The sequence below is a fragment of the Pseudorasbora parva genome, chromosome 12 (genome assembly GCF_024679245.1).
Source record: "Pseudorasbora parva isolate DD20220531a chromosome 12, ASM2467924v1, whole genome shotgun sequence".
Lineage (NCBI taxonomy): Eukaryota > Metazoa > Chordata > Actinopteri > Cypriniformes > Gobionidae > Pseudorasbora > Pseudorasbora parva.
The window spans coordinates 32,004,773-32,023,576 of NC_090183.1; the positions used below are offsets into that span (position 1 = coordinate 32,004,773).

Consider the following 18,804-nt stretch of genomic DNA (forward strand, 5'->3'; position numbering starts at 1 on the left):
AAGCCCTAGCGGTAATAATTAATTAACCTACGTTTTTAGTTAAGAATTATCATTTTGGAAAGCCACATTTAACAATAATAAATTATGTATTTATTTAAATGGATTTAATATCATAGAAACATTCAAACTTTAACTAAGATAATTAGAGGGATTTTATTTTTTTAAGTAAAAATATCCATAACAATAGTTTTTGTTTAATTTTTTACTTAATTATTTTTGTTTCAGTTTCGTTTTTTTAAATTGCTTTAAATCACATAAATTACATTATAAAATAATAGATTGTATTAATAAAGAGATAAACTCTTTAATAAACTAGAAAAAGCACTTGGGTGCGTTTTGTAGATATATTTAAATATATGGCTTTAAATTTACATTTGCGCGAATGCAGTGGCGAAACAGAGTCGTCATTTCCGGTATCATGGCCACCAAAACATTGGCAAGATTTTCTCAGTCCAAAACTAGGTTTCATGGATCCGCTGAATCTTTGAGGCGTCACCTCGGCTTTTCAGATCTTTAAGGTCTGACTATGGTGCGGCAGATCGCACCAATTTGTGCGTTTGCGTTATAATATGGCATTTAAGTCCTTGTTCGTCACCAGTTGGTAGTTAGCTGTAAACTTTGGCTTGCGGACAAGCACTATGCAAAGATAATTTTAGGGGGAATAGTTTCTGTGAAGGGCAACTAATGAAGCAAACACTACTTATTATGAACCTGATAGTATCTAACTCATATTATCATTGATATTACTCATGGCTAGCAGTTCTGGCTCCAAAGCAAAAATGTCCAGTCCAAATGTCAGCACACCGGCGATGACGGTGAGTCCGGGGGCCGTGGATCAGAAGACGTGCCCGGTGTTTTTTGAGATTTACGGAAAGGTCTGGAACGTGCAGGCTCGTCTGGGTCAGGGCGTCTCGGCCTCGGTGTACCGGGTGAGCTCCGGCAGGGCGAGTTCCGCGGTGAAGGAGTTTCAGGCGGACGCGCAGGGTGGTGATTACGGGTACCTCAAGGAAAGCTCTGTGCTGGAGAAGATTCAGGGACATAAAAATATAGGTAACCACGTATAGGGATCAAGACTAGTTAAAAAAACTAAACAGATTTAAACCAGTGGTTATCAACCAGGGGGGGCAGCTTTACAATTACTTACATTGCTATTATTATTAACACAATCTTAAGAAGAAAAAAAAAAACATAAAACTGATATCATATTTTATTTTATTGCAACAGCAGTACCAGAAGTACATAATCAGCTTAAAGGGATATTTCGGTAAAAAAAAAAAAAAAAAAAAAAAAATTCTTCATTGACTGACTCACCCTCAAGTTGTTCCAAACCTACTGAAATTTTCTTGGTTATAAACATTCTTCCTATTTTCCTTTGTGTTCAGTAGAATAAAGACATGTATACAGGCAATTCAAATTTTGGGGTGAACTATCCCTTTAAATATGAATCCTTCCAAATATTGTCATGGACAAAGGGTAAAGTGGAGTCAAAAGGTTGGGAACCACTGATTTAAACAGCTGTGTTTACCACTATATTGGTATTAATTATGCTCTATGATAATTTTCCCTTATGTTCAGTTATTTGTAGAAAACTACTGTGTTATTCCCCTCCATTATACAAAAGTAAAAACTTGAAGTAACATTACAGTATTTGAGCCCTTTTAAAACCATGATTGTTTTACACATTGTAGTATTGACTTCATTAAAACATTTTTATTTATACATTTTACATTCGTATTTTTACATTTTACACACATACACATTTTATTTGTCTGTGTTTGCTAGAACATTGACCATAGTGATCATGACTCCTGGAGATCCAAATGTTATTTTACAGCATAAATCCTAACATTAACACTGGTATTTTCTCTGTCGTCTCTCTAGTGACGCTGTTTGGAATGTTCACTAATAACAGCCCATTCGGTGTGGCCACTCACTGCCTGTTGTTGGAGCTTTTGGATGCGAGTGTGTCAGAATTGCTGGTCAGGGCGAGTAATCAGGGACACTCCATGTGGTTGATTCAGCACTGTGCCCGTGATGTTTTGGAGGCACTTAGTTTCCTGCACAGAGAAGGCTATGTACATGCTGACCTCAAGCCCCGCAATATCCTCTGGAGTGCTGATGACGAGTGCTTTAAGCTCATTGACTTCGGGCTTAGCTTTAAAGAGGGACACCAGGTGAGGAGTTGAAATGGTTGGCATGAGACACCTCATCATTTACTGTCAGAATACATTCACATGCACAAGCAAACACTAATGTTCAAACGTTTGGTGTCTGTAAGATTTTTGTAATATTTAAAAAAAAAAGTCTTCTTAAAAAAAAAATCTTATGCTCACTAAGGCTGCATTTATTTGATCACGAATACAGTAAAGCAGTAATACTGTGAAAGATTATTACAATTTAAAATAACTTTGTAAATGTTTGTCTCTCTGGAGATGTGTATTTTAATGACAATATACTGTCGCTTTAGAATTTCAACTCTTATTAAGTCAAAGCTGAATTTTCAGCTGCCATTACTCCAGTCTTTAGTGTCACATGACATGATCCTTCAGAATAATATTCTGATTCGGTGCTCAATTAAAACATGTTAAAAATGGCATGGTGCCTAATATTTTTTTGGAAACTGCTAAAAAAAATTTTTTTGCAGAGTCTGCAAATTGCCACGAGATACGACGTTAAATTACTTCATGTCTCAAAGCAAATAACATTACAGTACTAATGCATGTAAAAAACTTACAGAGCTCTGACCTGTACCTCCTGACTGCTGAAGATTCATTTTGCCATTGATAGTGTTGCCATAGGAACATAAATCTGAAGTCTGAAGATGTGAACAGCTCTCGGTAGAAGGTCACAGGTTGCCATCTCATAATTATGGATGTGACATAGCAACTGAATGCAATGATTGGGCAAACATTTTTTGGTCCTGAGACTTCCACATCATATATATTACAACGTGTGTATATATATATATATATATATATATATATATATATATATATATATATATATATATATATATATATATATATATATATATATATATATATAATTTCAATTCTATGCAAGCATTAAAAAAACAAGATCTAGCCACAATCATAAGATGTATATATATACATTGTGTATATATATATATATATATATATATATATATATATATATATATATATATATATATATATATATATATATATGATAAGACTTAATAAAAAATAAAAAAGTCAATGAATAATATGACAAAAAAAACTGACCATTTATGAAAGTATATACCGTGTAGTACATCTCAAGATTTCAACTTTTGTGATAATCTCAATAAGTTCCAACCAAAATTGTATTGTCCTTCTGGTTGCATCTGTGGTATAAATGGGCAATTTCCAGCAAATAGGACACGAGGATTAATTTCTTTAAAAAAAGAACAACATCTTACTGACTACAATTTTTTGAATGGTAGCTTAGTATTAATGTGCCTTATTATTAGATATAGGTTGGGAATGAGCCTCAGGGTTTTTTGTCTGTTCCTTACAGGATGTGAAGTACATCCAGACGGATGGATACCGGGCACCTGAAGCCGAGCTGCAGAACTCACTGGCCCAGGCAGGTCTGGAGAGCGACTCTGGTTGCACAGCTGCTGTGGACATGTGGAGTCTGGGCATCGTTCTTCTGGAGATGTTCTCAGGAATCAAACTGAAAGAAACTGTGAAGTCTCAGGAATGGAAGGTCAGCAGATACGCGAGCAGCTGGACTCTACCTTGAATGTTTGCTTTCAACATTTTCTCTCCGTATACTGTGCCTCGTGTTATTTGACCTGCTGTTCTTGCTAAGATGGGATTTTGTTGTGTCTCTACAGGATAACAGTTCTGCAATAGTAGACCATATCTTTTCAAGCAATGCTTTGGTTTACCCGGCTATCCCAGTCTATCATTTGAGGGATCTGATCAAAAGGTAGGAAGTAAACTAAGCAGTTTAATAGTGTGTTCTTTAAACATTACTAAAGTAAGTACGATGTGTCTTTACATTCCCAGTATGCTTTACAATGATCCGAAACTCAGAAGCACAGCTGAGGCAGCACTGATCAACCCTTTCTTCAGCATTCCCTTTGGTTTGTATCACTCAGCATCTACAAGCATTGTCTACATTGGGTGGTGTTTGTGTGAATGAGAGACTGCTTTGGGTTTCAGCACCTCATATCGAAGATTTGGTTCTTCTGCCTACACCTGTCCTGAGACTACTAAATGTTATAGATGACAGTCACCTGTTTAATGAGGATGAGTATGAGGGTAAGTCTTTGTCTCTACATTTTCTTTATTTTATATATATATATATATATATATATATATATATATATATATATATATATATATATATATATATATATATATATATATATATATATATATATATTTATATATATTTATATATATATATATATATATATATATATATATATTTTTTTTTATCAGATCTGAGTCACATTTAATTCTTGGCTTTCTTAGATATAATAGAGGACATGAAAGAAGAATGTCAGAAGTATGGCACAGTTGTATCCTTATTGATCCCAAAGGAAAATCCTGGAAAGGGACAGGTGAGGAAATATCAAAAGGGGATATACATAATTGTAGATATTTTCTTTTACTAATAAATTAATTGTATAGACACTATTTACAGTAGTGGGCAAAAGTGATGTCCAGAGGTGGTATTTATTAACACTTGTTGTTTTATTTGAGAAAATTGTTTAGCAAAAAAAAAATTAAAAAGTCAAACTACAGCTACAGGTTTATTTCACTAAGCAAAAAACACATATTAAAGCATGTATTGACTACAACATAATTGGTTATTAATATTTAGTTGGTTCTCTCGTGTTTTTGCTTGTTCATAATTTCTTTGTATGACAGCCTGTCCAAAAATTATATCCACACAATTTGACGTTTCATTGCGTTATCAGAAATGAATCATTTGACTTGGAAAAAAGAAAACTACGGAATATGATTACAAAATATTTTATGTATTTTTTATAATATTTTAACAAAGTGTGAAGATGTAAATTTTCCTGGGCATCACCTTTGACCACTACTATGTACTGTGTGTAAGTATGTGCAATAGAATGACTTTGTTTTTTATTATTTTGCACCACTCAATTATATATAATTCTAAATATATTAATATCATTCAATAAAAACAAATCTGAAATGTATCATATTACTATAATTTTGCTGTGATAAAAAATAATTTTGCTGCACATTTTAGAGTGGCTTTTTATTGTGACCAGCCTAAAGCACACCTGTGCAATAATCGTGCTGTCTAATCAGCATCGTGATATGCCACACCTGTGAGGTGGATGGATTATCTTGGCAAAGGAGAAGTGCTCACTAACACAGTTTTGACAGATTTGTAAACAATATCTGAGAAAATAGGCCTTTTGTGTATTTAGAAATAGTCTTAGATATTTGTGTTCAGAATTTGAAGTAGGAAGATGTACATCCTATTACAATAATGATGTTAGCAAATAAATCATAAAATGCACTGGCAACCGAGGCAAGACCGAGTAGTAAACATTTGGTTGAGACAAGACCAAGACCTTCAAAAAATTAAGACCGGTCTGGAGTACAACAGAAGTATAGTGTGCTAGATGACGTCCAGTTTTGAAGAGTCATCTTTCATCTTGTCTTGGCAGGTGTTTGTGGAGTATGCAAATGCTGGAGACTCCAAAGAAGCCCAAAGACTGCTGACAGGCCGTACGTTTGATGGCAAGTTTGTGGTCGCTACGTTTTATCCACTGAGTGCCTATAAGAGAGGTTACTTATACCAAACTGTGCAGTAAAGCTGCACAAACATCTCCACACAAAACGTGTAAAATACCTTACAGTCGTGACTGCATTTAAGCTCATGTTGTGTGTGTCAATATATTGTGCTATCTTTAATATTTAATTGTGTCACTAAGATCAAAATTGTGAATACAGGCACACATGCAATTATCTTGGGGAAAACAAGGAGAAACGTTTTAGTGCCTGCTTCCTACTTTTTTACAAAATCACACCATAATAAGGCAATTGTATTTACTGTGTGGTAGCTGGTTGCCAGACATTCAATAATTATGCTTCCATACATTGTCTTTTTTATTACTTACGATTTATTTGCAGTGGCATTGATGCTCTGCTTTGGTTTACACTGCCTTCTAAACAGATCACTTTAGAGACTAGGTTTACATGCTCTTTGAATGTCTACAATTCCAAAATGTGCAGATTGTGTGGCCTGTTTTCTTCCGTTGTTAGTTTTAGTGGTGATATGTTGGTATTTCCAGTAATTATGCACATATTTATAAACTACTGGCAAAATACACTGGCCTGCATGCACTGTGCCGTGGTTAACAGTTATGTTCGACTTGACCATGAAAGCTGTTTAACCGCATTTAAACCGAAGATAGAAATCCATCAGCATCTGCCGAGAGAGCACAAAAAAACGACTTTTGCTGTAGATCATTCTTAAGTGACTTTTCTTTGCTTATTCAGGGTTGACTGGAATGAGACTCCATGTCTAACACAAAAGCCACAATCTGTGTCTCTTCCAAAATGTTTGTCAAAACCTCTCTGGAGATGTTTATTGAACCATATACTGTTGTTTTAGAAGGTCAAACTTGAACTTCCGTTGAAAATATCCATGTTAAAATGAGTGATATGATATATTAAACAAAAAATACCTTCAGAGCACACATTTGAGAATATTCAGGAGCAAAACTTATCTACTCTACCTTCCTTAAGATGGACTGCCCTAACACATGGATGAATTATGCTGTTATTTTAACACTCAAAAGCCACAGCTGTTAAAACTTACTATCTAATACACAGTAACACAAATTGTGTAGCACACCATTAAATAGTAGTTTGGAAAGACTCTTGTTAATGTTGAAATGCTTTATACAAACATGTTAAAGTCAATTGTTTCAGCTATTTGACTACAACGATAGTGAGTGATTTTGAAGTCATTATTTAACAAACATTTATTTCAAGTTTTCCGGTTGTGATAGGTATAGTGTTCCTGGTGTCATTGTACTTTTCAGTCAGTTAGTCTGTGGTTGCATGATATGTGAAGTCATTAATATTACAATAGAGCTTTCGGACACATGAGAAGTTGTAAGTTAGATGTTCCTCATTTACTATTTACATTTAATATTGTCTAAAAGGTTTTTTTTCTTCTTTTTTTTCTTTGATGTTTCTTGATATTCAAACTGCAATACTACGGAGCCCTGCAAATGACAAGTGAAAAAAAAAAGTATATCGTGGCCACAAATTAACAATTCATTCACATGACTTACTAATACATCAGCACATACACTATAATCTATAGTTCCTTCATTTTACTAAATCTTGATTATGTTGTAATAATTCATTCCCTTTTAGGTAAAGGGTTAGTTCACCCAAAAACTCGCCCTCGTGTCGTTCCCAACCTGTAAGACCTTCGTTCATCTTCGGAAACACAAATTAAGATATTTTTGATAAAATCCGAAAGCTCCATAGACAGCAATTTAATTAACACTTTCAAGGCTCAGAAAGGTAGGAAAGACGTCATTAAAATAGTACATGTGACTCCAGTGGTTGACCTTCATTTTATGACGCGACAAGAATACTTTATTTTACATTTAACAGTCTTTTCTCTGTAACTCTCTTACGCTATTCACTTTGTTTGGCTATTAGCAAAGTACAACGCTAACTAGAGTTGTGGTGCTTGAGTGAACCGTATAGAGTAGCGGTTTTCAAACCTCACTGCACATTTTGTGTGTCTTCCTCATCTAACACATCTGATTCAACTCATAAGCTCATTATTAGAGGCTGCAAGACCTAAAGTGGCTGTGTCAGACATGGGAGACATACAAAATGTGCAGGGCTGGGGCTGGTATAGAGACTGGCACAGAGGAGAAGAGATATATAAAATATATTTAATAATTAAATAAAGTCGTTATTTTTGCGTGCAAAGAGTATTCTCGTTGCTTTATAAAATTAAGGTTGAACCACTGGAGTCACATGGACTATTTTAACGATGTCTTTACAACATTTCTGGGCCTTGAACGTTGCAGTAATCTTGCAGTCTATGGAGGGGTCAGAAAGCTGTCAGATTTAATCAAAAATATCTAAATTTGTGTTTTGAAGATGAACGAAGGTCTTACGGGTTGGGAACAACATGAAGGTAATTCATGTGAGAATTGTCATTTTTGGATGAAATAACCCTTAAATCAAAACAAGGGAACTAATTAGTTCATCATGGCCATAATTTACTAAAAGGAGGCTACTAATATAAATAAGTTGTGGATAATATGTGAGCTCTAATAGTTTACGTGCACAAGACAATGTGAGGAAAGAACAAGGCTGATTTTCAATTTGCTGATGTTAAAAAGAATTTAAGGGGTAAACGTAAAACATTATCCATATATATATTTTTTACTTTCTAGGTAGGTTGTAGATTAAATGGCAGTGTGGCCAATAGTTATTCTTTTTATTAATTTAATTTTCCTTTTTTTGATGGGAATGTTTAAACATTAATGTAGGGAAAGTGCGCTTTGGTTGAACTGAGATGCATGAGTGTGTCATTCCAGATCTGTGCAGTTTACTGAAATTCTGATTCTGAGCTTTGAAGAAATTGTGAGTGATCTCTATTTTATACACTTCTATACATCTCTCTCTCTCTCTGACTTTGATGGTGATGACATTTGAGAGAGTAATAGAGATGGTGAGCTGGAGATCTTTAGTATTCTGCTCATATGAATCTGAATTTCTGCCACTGGAAATTCAAACTGGCTCTTGTTTAGAAAGATTGAGTTAGTAAAACATTTGAGCTTTTCTGTGTTGAAATTCTTAGGCATTGGGATACAAATTATACGCGTTACATGTCTGGATAAACCTCCCAAATACAAAGAGAGACAGTATATATGAGCTGAATGAAGTAGACGTGGCTGATTTACAATAAAAAGACTATTTCCTCGTTTTATTCCTCTTCCTGTTTGAGCCAGAGTACACAGTGAGCAAATAATTGACTTTTAGAGGTTTAATAATTCTTTCTAGTCTTTGTTGCTAAGTTACTCAAAATCAAGAATTGATTATACTAATTACAATGGCAAATTTATATTATGATGAAAAAGTTGGTTATGATGAAACAGATTGGAAGTTATTATTTTTGTTTTGTGTATATGAGGTCTAATGTGAGTCTAGAAAACTTGCTCATGCTTCAAAACATTATTGAGAAAGTGACTCTTATTTTAATAGATGAGAAATGTAAGTTTGAAAAGAAAGATTCCAGTTTAAATGTGAATTCTTAAAAGGGTGATAAAAGATTAATATCAAATTTATAGATTAGTGAACTTTAGATGCGAGAATAGCAATAGTCAGTTAAGTATATCTTATGCTTATGAGCCATCCAAACTTTGGACGATCCAAAATAAAAGTTGATATCAGGATGAAGGCCTACTTTTTTCTAAGCAATATCATCAAAGCTACTCAAATAGAGCCCCGAGGCCCCTTCTAACACTTTTTAGAAAGCAGAGAGATTTCTTTCCATTACTAACTTATGTATAGAAGAGATGAGTGTGTGTCAGGGATCATTTCATGCTGCCTTATTTTTTTGTGTGTGCTGTAATAATGTCAGAGTAAGTGAACGCTAGACTGTGAGGAAAGTGCCAAAATTGTTCCGAAGCCTTTTTTTCCATCCCACCAGCAGTCCTGGAGAAATACTTAACACTGCAGGGAAGCCATATGTTGAAATGCACGCAAATGCCTTTAGATGTGTCCAGAAACATTCAAATGTGTTCCAGTTGGATACCAGAGATCATATGAATAGTAAAGCACAGTGCTGAAGTTTGCCTGCTTTTGTTTGTGTAGTGAGTAATGGGCCTCCCCAAGAGAAAACACTGCAGGGTGTAACCACAGATAGACGTGGGAGTCAAACGCTCTTTAGGTCTTAATAACTGGAGGTTGGAGCTCTAAATGGTCACTTGGAATTGTGAGAGATATTTTTGAGTTTGTTACAAGAATGGAGATACTGAAATGCTGATCAGGAAGGGAGAAAATGCTTGCCAAACGTCCTTGTCATCTACCTTCATATTTATGAAGATAACTTCCTTTGTAACCCTCTTTAAAAATATATTGGCTGAATCTGCTGCTTTATTGGTTTCAACATTGCAATAAAGAAGTCATATATATCACACGTATCTCATGCACATGACCTTTGAGGGAAAAGACCAAGATCTTACCTTACAGTAAAGTCATTTAATGAGTGTGAACTTTAAGAGCAGCGTAGGTTGACATGAATCATGTGTAGATATTAAGATATATGGGTTATAGTTCAGAGACTGAATATGAACAAGATTGGGCAGCTTTTTTGTGCTGCATTGGGCTTTGTTACAGGATCAGAGGTATATAGATGATGCTTGAAATCATTTGTTAATCCAAAAGCTGAGTAAACAGGCAACTGAACTAAGTTTTGTGTGGAATCTACTGTGTGTAGTGAAGTCATGCTTAATTGGAAACGGAGTGTACTTGCGTATAGTATGGTCAAAATGTTTGCAGAAACAGTGTTTACAGTCCATTTGTAGTACATTATAGAGGGAAAAGTGCAGGGTTTATAGCACTAAAGCAAGCAGTGAGGATAATTATGTCTCTGAATGTTATATGCAGATTCTATGCACAATGCTTTTCTTTAAAATGTACTTTTCATATTGAAGCTTTGCCAATGATTTCTTTGTTACTGAAAATATGGATTTTCAACAGCTAAAATTCCTTCCAAATTATTCAAAAGTTGAATATTCTTTGATAAATGAAATGCAGATACATAATAATTGAATTATAAATCAGAGGTGTGGTAGCCTGCATTACCATTATTGTTCTCCATGTAAGACAATCATGTGTTCCTGTATAAACGTCCTCATTTCCCTAGTCGTCTTATGCCCGGGGCAGAGATGTGATTGGACTGAACTTAAGATCATTCTTTGTGAAGCTCTGCCTTAAAGTCCACTTAATATGTAGCAGGGGAAATAAACCTAAACTTGAATTTGAACGCTACAAAAGAAAAAGAAAAATGATCTTGAATCTAGCATTGAGTGCAAGGATGAGTGTTTTATGTATTTGAGAAGAAAGATGTTGATGTTTTTTGTAAAATGTAATTTGATTAGACGATCGTGCACTGAGAATCATGGGAGACTGGTTGAAGAGCTCTGGAGGGAATGAATCATTTTCATGTTTCTCTCAATAAAATGTTAATATCTGTCTCATTGTCTGGTGTCTTTATTCCAATGGCTTTTGTGTGATCCAACTTCATGATGGCTGCTTCTTGATTGAATTGTTGTTTTTTATTCAAATCAAATGCTCTACTAATTGAATGAAAATTGTATTAGGAAGCTCACATACACCCTTGAAGAAAGTGTTCCTGACCATTAGATGGCAGCACTACCTTTCAGACTGTTAAAGTGTTTTGCAGCTTTTACTGTGTAGGGCCAGATACCATTACTGTGGTGTTAGAAAGTTGGGTAACACTTTATTTTACAGTGTCCTTGTTACACGTACATGTACTTAGTATAGTAATAATAGTAAATTATGTATAATTACATGCAATCCTAACTCTAAGTACATGTTATTAATTCATATTATTCAGTACTTAAATATATAATTTCAATGTAATAATGACACCTTAAAGTAAAGTGTAAAGTGAAAGTTTGCTTTTGGATTTTTGCACATCATACCTGTAAAAAAAGTATAATGAACAGTATTGAATTTTAATATCAGCCATGGCTATATAAAGAATCTACACTAATGTTCAAAAGTCTGGTGCAAGTAAGATTTAATTTGTGTGTGTGTGTGTGTAATATATATATATATATATATATATATATATATATATATATATATATATATATATATATATATATATGCAATAACTTGAACAAAGGTGACAGTAAGTTCTTGGTACAAATTATATTTTAAATAAATGCTGTAATTTTTTACATTCTATTTATCAAAGAATCCTGGGGGGAAAAGTATCACAGTTTCCACTAAAATATTATGTGGCACAACTGGTTTCAACATTGATAATATTTAAACATTTCTGCAGCACCAAATCACCATATTAGAATGATTTATAGATAGAAATCCAATTATACAATAGATTTCAAAGACCCCCACTGTACATCTGTATTGTCAGTTTCCCGCGGCTCTCTATAGCTCCACGTCCCTGCCAGTTTAAAGGTTCAGCGATTTACTGCAGTTTAATAAAAGAGGCCTTGAACAGGGCTCTCATTGAGGTAGGCAGTTTCCCAACATTGTCAACTGAATGAATTACAAAAGGGGAGCTGTTTTAATGAGGGGGTATTAATTAGTGCAGGAGAGCTTGTTCACATTCAGGCAAAGTGAAAGATATGTGGTGTTGAAAAACAATGTTTACCTGCGCTGCAGTCTTTTCCACTTGAATTTGCGGCATATCCATGCATGGCTGCACAATCCTGTTTCAGAATATGTATGGCAGAATGACAGAGGAGTCCGGAGGATGTTGTGGTTTAGAATCGCTGCCTTCCCCAGTGTTTATCCCCATACTGAAGATATGCACATGCTTCTACAAAGCACCTGCGATGTTTCGCACAATTAGCATGTTCCCTTGAGTTCTGCACTAGAACACAAGCAAACATGCTTACGCCAACACACTAAATTATAGCCTGTTTCCTGACAACATGCTTTGCTTGAAACACAGCAGGGAAAAAGCTGTACAACACTTGGCTGTATTTCTCTGAGTGGATGGATTTATGTTATTTTAAAAGAAGGAATATCCAATTTAAAAATCCTACCATAGTGCAGAATTTCTCAATCCTGCTCTTGAAGTCCAAGCCTATACATTTTTTGTGGTATTTGCTAAGGCAAGTATCAATATTTTATAGTTATGGTTTAAGATTTCAATAAACTCCTAGCCTTTGTTGTATTTTCTGCACACTCATATTGCACTGTGATTGCACCATATACATATACTGGTGCAAAATGAGTGTGCATATATAGGTCCTTCTCAAAAAATTAGATATGTGATAAAAGTTCATTATTTTCCATAATGTAATTATAAAAATTAAACTTTCATATATTTTAGATTCATTGCACACCAACTGAAATATTTCAGGTCTTTTATTGTTTTAATACTGAAGATTTTGGCATACAGCTCATGAAAACCAAAAATTCCTATCTCAAAAAATTAGCATATTTCATCTGACCAAGAAAAGAAAAGTGGAACAAGTGGTTTTGGCACTGTGAGCAGGTGCCAGGTCGTGCTGAAAAACGAAATCTTCATCTCGATAAAGCTTTTCAGCAGATGGAAGCATGAAGTGCTCCAAAATCTCTTGATAGCTATAGCTGCATTGACCCTGCCCTTGATAAAACACAGTGGACCAACACCAGCAGCTGACATGGCACCCCAGACCATCACTGACTGTGGGTACTTGACACTGGACTTCAGGCATTTTGGCATTTCCTTCTCCCCAGTCTTCCTCCAGAATCTGGCACCATGATTTCCGAATGACATGCAAAATTTGCTTTCATCTGAAAAAAGTACTTTGCACCACTGAGCAACAGTTCAGTTCTGCTTCTCTGTAGCCCAAAGTGGCTTGACCTGGGGAATGCAGCACCTGTAGCCCATTTCCTGCACACGCCTGTGCACGGTGACTCTGGATGTTTCGACTCCAGACTCAGTCCACTGCTTCCGCAGGTCCCCCAAGGTCTGGAATCGGCCCTTCTCCACAATCTTCCTCAGGGTCCGGTCACCTCTTCTCGTTGTGCAGCGTTTGTTGCCACACTTTTTCCTTCCCACAGACTTCCCGCTGATGTGCCTTGATACAGCACTCTGGGAACAGCCTATTCATTCAGAAATTTCTTTCTGTGTCTTACCCTCTCGCTTGAGGGTGTCAATGATGGCCTTCTGGACAGCAGTCAGGTCGGCAGTCTTACCCATGACTGCGGTTTTGAGTAATGAACCAGGCTGGGAGTTTTTAAAAGCCTCAGGAATCTTTTGCAGGTGTTTAGAGTTAATTAGTTGATTCAGATGATTAGGTTAATAGCTTGTTTAGAGAACCTTTTCATGATATGCTAATTTTTTGAGATAGGAATTTTGGGTTTTAATGAGCTGTATGCCAAAATCATCAGTATTAAAACAATAAAACTCTTGAAGTATTTTAGTTGGCGTGCAATGAATCTAAAATATATAAAAGTTTAATTTTTATCATTAGATTATGGAAAATAATGAACTTTTATCACATATGCTAATTTTTTGAGAAGGACCTGTATATGGTGCGATATGAGTGTGCAGAAGATCATACATCAATCAGGCATAACATTATGACCTAATATTGAGTTGGTCCCCCAGCCTTGACCCATCAAGGCATGGACTCCACTAGACCCTTGACGATGTGCTGTGGTATCTGGCACCAAGATGTCAGCAGATCCCTGAAGTCCTGTAAGTTGCTAGGTGGGGCCTCCACTGATCAGACTTGGAATGTTCAGCTCCTCCCACAGATGGTCGATTGGATTGACATCTGGGGAGCCAAGTTAACGCCACAAACTCGTGCTCCTCAAACCTTTCCTGAACCATTTTTGCTTTGTGGCAGGGTGCATTATCCTGCTGAAAGAGGCCACAGCCACAATGGAAATACCGTTTCCATGAAAATGTTTACATGGTCTGCAACAAGGTGGTAGGGAGTGTGTGTCAAAGTAACATCCACATGGATGACAGGACCCAAGGTTTCGCAGCAGAATATTACCCAAAAGCATCACATTGCCTCTGCCGGCTTGCCTTCTTCCCATATTGCATCCTGGGGCCCCATGTAAGCGACACACAAGCACCCGACCATCCATGTGATGTAAAAGAAAACGATTCATTAGACCAGGCCACCTTCTACTATTGCCCCGTTGTCCAGTTCTGATGCTCAAATGCTCACAGGTGTCAACATGGGCACCCTGTGATTGGTCATCGGCTATGCAGCCTCATACGCAACAAATTGTGATGCACTGTCTATCAGACACCTTTCTATCAGAACCAGCATTAGGGGACACTCAGTTTCAGTCAATCTCACGTCAATCTTGAGTACCTATAGAGTAGTATTGCATCCTTCATATCTCCGAAAAGTTTTTAGTTTTAGTATATTTATAAAAGAAAGATAGGCTGTACCGAGTCTTTCTGGGGGAAAAAACGAGCGGCTGGAGGCGTATCGTGTGGGCGGAGCTAAAGAATGATGAGCGCCCAGGTACAGCACGAGAGATTCTGAAAGCTGTGACATCGTCATGTGTGGAAAAGAAAACGTTACCCTAAATAAACCATGGCTATCAATCAGATTCAACTAATACATATATGATCCAGAATCAGATCCAGAGGATGAAATAAATTGAACAGGAGAAACAGCAGCAGCAGGACGTCCGTCTCCATAGTATGGACTGTATTTAGTGGCTTGTCAACATTTGTGTGCGTTTACTCGTGGTATATGATGACATGATTTGGTTTATGGACTATTGTATGCGACTAAACATTAGCAGTAGCAAGCAAAACAGTTTTGCACGTCAGATAGTGTATAAAAAAAACAATGGAGTAACGTTAGCGCATTTGAATGACGAAGTGTGCTTTGTGAGAATGTCCCCTAGCCTAGTTTTATGTTTGAGTGGTTTTACAATAAACAAACTGACACCTATATTGGTCAGATAAACAAATGTATTTAAACACACACCATAGCTTGCATGCTCCATTGATAAATTAACTATACACGATCGTGTTGCTTCCTGATGTTTACTTACACGATGATATCCAACAACACAGACATTTGAAGCATTTTACTCACCGCCTGCTTCCAAAGCACGTCCGTGAACCTTTAACGCTGGGACCGCTCTGTCAAAAACACACTTCTTGTTGATTTCGTGAAGTTCTGTGACAGCAGAGACCGTGGAGATGCACTTTTGCGCCGCGACTGAAGTGTGATGTTGTGACGCTTCCTGTCATTTCTGCGTTCATATCGATTCAAATGCAGCGTTGTCTTCCCGGAATGCTGTGCGGGCGCATTTAAGTCGCTTGATGACACCCATGGGAATAAAGTGGTGCGTGGCGCAAAAGAAGTGTTGCAGGGATGAGTGGATCTGCACCTGAGAGCAGTGTTTATGGGCGTGCATTTGCTCTCTTGCCTTAGTCACGCGCGCACGCACCCTTCTGGGAGAAGAGCCCGTACGGCCCATACAAGGACCTTCCGCTCTGTCGACGTCAAGCCAACCCATACTCTGAAAAAACTCTCCGAAACTTGTGAGAAACCGGAAGGAGTATTTTTGACACAGAAACGTCCAACTTAGTGTTTGAAACTTTGTCCATGTTCAGGATGGGAATCCAAGTCTTTAACAGTGTAAAAAGCTCAGTATGCATGAAACAGCATTTCACCCCCCCTTTAACTTCTTGAGCAATTTGAGCTACAGTAGCTCATCTGTTTGATCGGACCACACAGTCAGCCTTCGCTCCCCGCATGCATCAATGAGCCTTGGCCACCCATGACCCTGTCGTCGCTTAACCACTGTTCCTTGCTTGGACCATTTTTGATAGATACTGACCACTGCAGGCCGAGAACACCACACAAGAGCTGCAGTTTTAGAGATGCTCTGACCTAGTCGTCTAGTCATCACAACTTGGCCTTTAGCAAACTCGTTCAAATCCTTACACTTGCCCATTTTTCCTGCTTCTAACACATGAACTTTGAGAACAAAATGTTCACTTGCTGCCTAATATATCCCACCCACTAACAGGTACCGTGATGAAGAGATAATCAGTGTTATTCACTCATAATGTTTTGCCTGTATATGTACACCTTTTCTTTGTCATTTTGCCACAGTTTTGCATAGTTTTATATTATACAATTCAGAAAGACAAAGAGTACAGAAGAAAATGTGTATTAAATGTTAGGTAACACTTTATTTTAAGGTTCAGTTATTAACTATATGAACTAGTTGCTTATTAGCTTATTAGTACTAATAAAGCACATATTAATGCCTTATTCTGCATAACCTTATTCTACATCCCTTAATCCGACCCAATGCCTAAACTTAAATGCTACAAAAACTACCTTATCTTACTATTAATAAGCGAATTAGGAGTTTATTGAGGCAAAAGTCGTAGTTAATAGTGGATGTGTTTCCCATACTAAAGTGTTACCAATGTTATTATACATTTAAAGAAAACTGTACAGAACAAACTAATTTCAGTGTCATAGTGACAAACCAATGTCATAGTGCTTTTTTGTTTTTAGTACCACTTGTACTACCTACCCTGAGAGACCTATGGCCTATCTTACAATTTAGAACTGGACCCAAGCCTGAATGAAATATTGGGGCTTCATGCTTTACCACACTTGACTGAACAGCAAAAATGTAAAACATTGCCTCTGGTTATTGTGTATGGAATTGTAAACTGCTGGGACTACAGAGCACAGGTTTGAGGCAGCCAGAAGAACAGATTACTTTGCTGTTGTATTACCTTGGGCATTTCTTACTAATGCCTGCTATTTTCACTGTGTTGACAACTTTGAATAGGTTAAAAATAGAGCAGACACCCTCTTTCTCTTCCTTTGACTCTCTCACCTTCTCACTCAGACGTTGCCTGACCATACAAACCCTGAGGAATTCTATATTCCCCAAGAGATAAAAACAGGAACCTACTGGGGGAAAAGCTTTTTACTGAAAATACTGCTCCTTATCTGAAACAAACATACACACATATGCTGTGTGACGATCTGTAAGTCAGATAAATGATAACTCAGTGGACTGAAGCTGACTCATGCAGTCTCATTGTGTTCTCTTCTTCCACTCGGAGGTCAGGATATCACTGATGGGAATCTATGTGAGACCCACACATCAATGATTGTTGTGATTATAGGCCACAGGAAAAGATTGCCATACCCACATGGTCAGGAGTCTTATGCATTATAGTACACTGCATTCAATAATGGCTGATTGTTATCAACATCGCTGTCTCCAGATCTCAGGTACATTTATCAAACTGTCCATCAGTTCCCAGTCCTGACATTCTTCCCTATTTCTAGCAAGAAGTTCCAGTCAGTGATCTGAACTGTGCATCTTAAGTTTAAAGGGATACCGTACAAATAGTGAATATTGTCATTCTGTCATTTACCCATCCTCATGTTGTTCCCGCATGACTTTCTTTCTGCACACAGTAATGTATTGGTCATTTTTTCATATAGTCACAACAAATTGGGACTGTAGTTTCTCAAAATGGGTTTCCTCATTTTTTACGATACCTTAAAAAATTGAGGAAACCTTTTGCCTTAAAACAATTAGGCCTAAGTAAATAAACTTCATGCCTTTAAACTAAATAAGTTATGTGGAATTGTCAAGTTATAAATCACTTTTTATAGTGTACTTTTAATGTGCTTTTTCATGCTTTTTGGATCTTAAAAGCTTTTCAGTTGTGTACAACAACAACAAACCCCCCAAAGAATTCTTCTAAATTTCTCCTTAGGCTTCGTTATTGAGGTTTATTGTTCACTGGATGATTCATGCCGCAAGAAACATTTATTTTCACATTGCTTTTTATGCAAGTGGTAATTTTTGATTTTCAAAAAGGCTTTTGCTCAGGATGGCTGCAGAAAGGCACAGCAGTGACTTCCTGTCACCATAGTAACACAATAACAAACTGAACTCTGTTCTTCATTATTGTGCCTGCAGAGTCTCTTTACACAAACAGCATTCTGGGTCTTCTCTTGGCAAACAGATGAACGGGAGCTGGAATGTAAACAGGAGACAGATTTGTGAAAACACAGCGTGT

At 36.7% G+C, this 18,804-nt stretch overlaps 1 protein-coding gene across 1 annotated transcript; it reads left to right on the plus strand.

Annotated features, from left to right (window-relative positions):
* The first annotated feature begins 377 nt into the window (after window positions 1-377).
* Window positions 378-11,240, plus strand: uhmk1 (U2AF homology motif (UHM) kinase 1). The gene is made up of 8 exons (XM_067459898.1): window positions 378-1,050; window positions 1,882-2,174; window positions 3,520-3,711; window positions 3,842-3,936; window positions 4,017-4,093; window positions 4,173-4,271; window positions 4,488-4,576; window positions 5,666-11,240. Exons 1-8 carry the CDS (start codon window positions 750-752, stop codon window positions 5,810-5,812), a joined length of 1,293 nt encoding a protein of 430 aa, XP_067315999.1. The 5' UTR covers window positions 378-749; the 3' UTR covers window positions 5,813-11,240.
* Window positions 11,241-18,804: the final 7,564 nt, after the last annotated feature.

What these genes read in the sequence shown, in the direction of transcription:
- uhmk1 (XM_067459898.1), top strand. Translation starts at nt 750, where the DNA reads ATGGCTAGCAGTTCTGGCTCCAAAGCAAAAATGTCCAGTCCAAATGTC. An exon ending in TGAAGTCTCAGGAATGGAAG is followed by an intron (nt 3,712 to 3,841) that starts GTCAGCAGATAC and finishes GTGTCTCTACAG; the next exon opens with GATAACAGTTCTGCAATAGT. An exon ending in AAAATCCTGGAAAGGGACAG is followed by an intron (nt 4,577 to 5,665) that starts GTGAGGAAATAT and finishes TTGTCTTGGCAG; the next exon opens with GTGTTTGTGGAGTATGCAAA.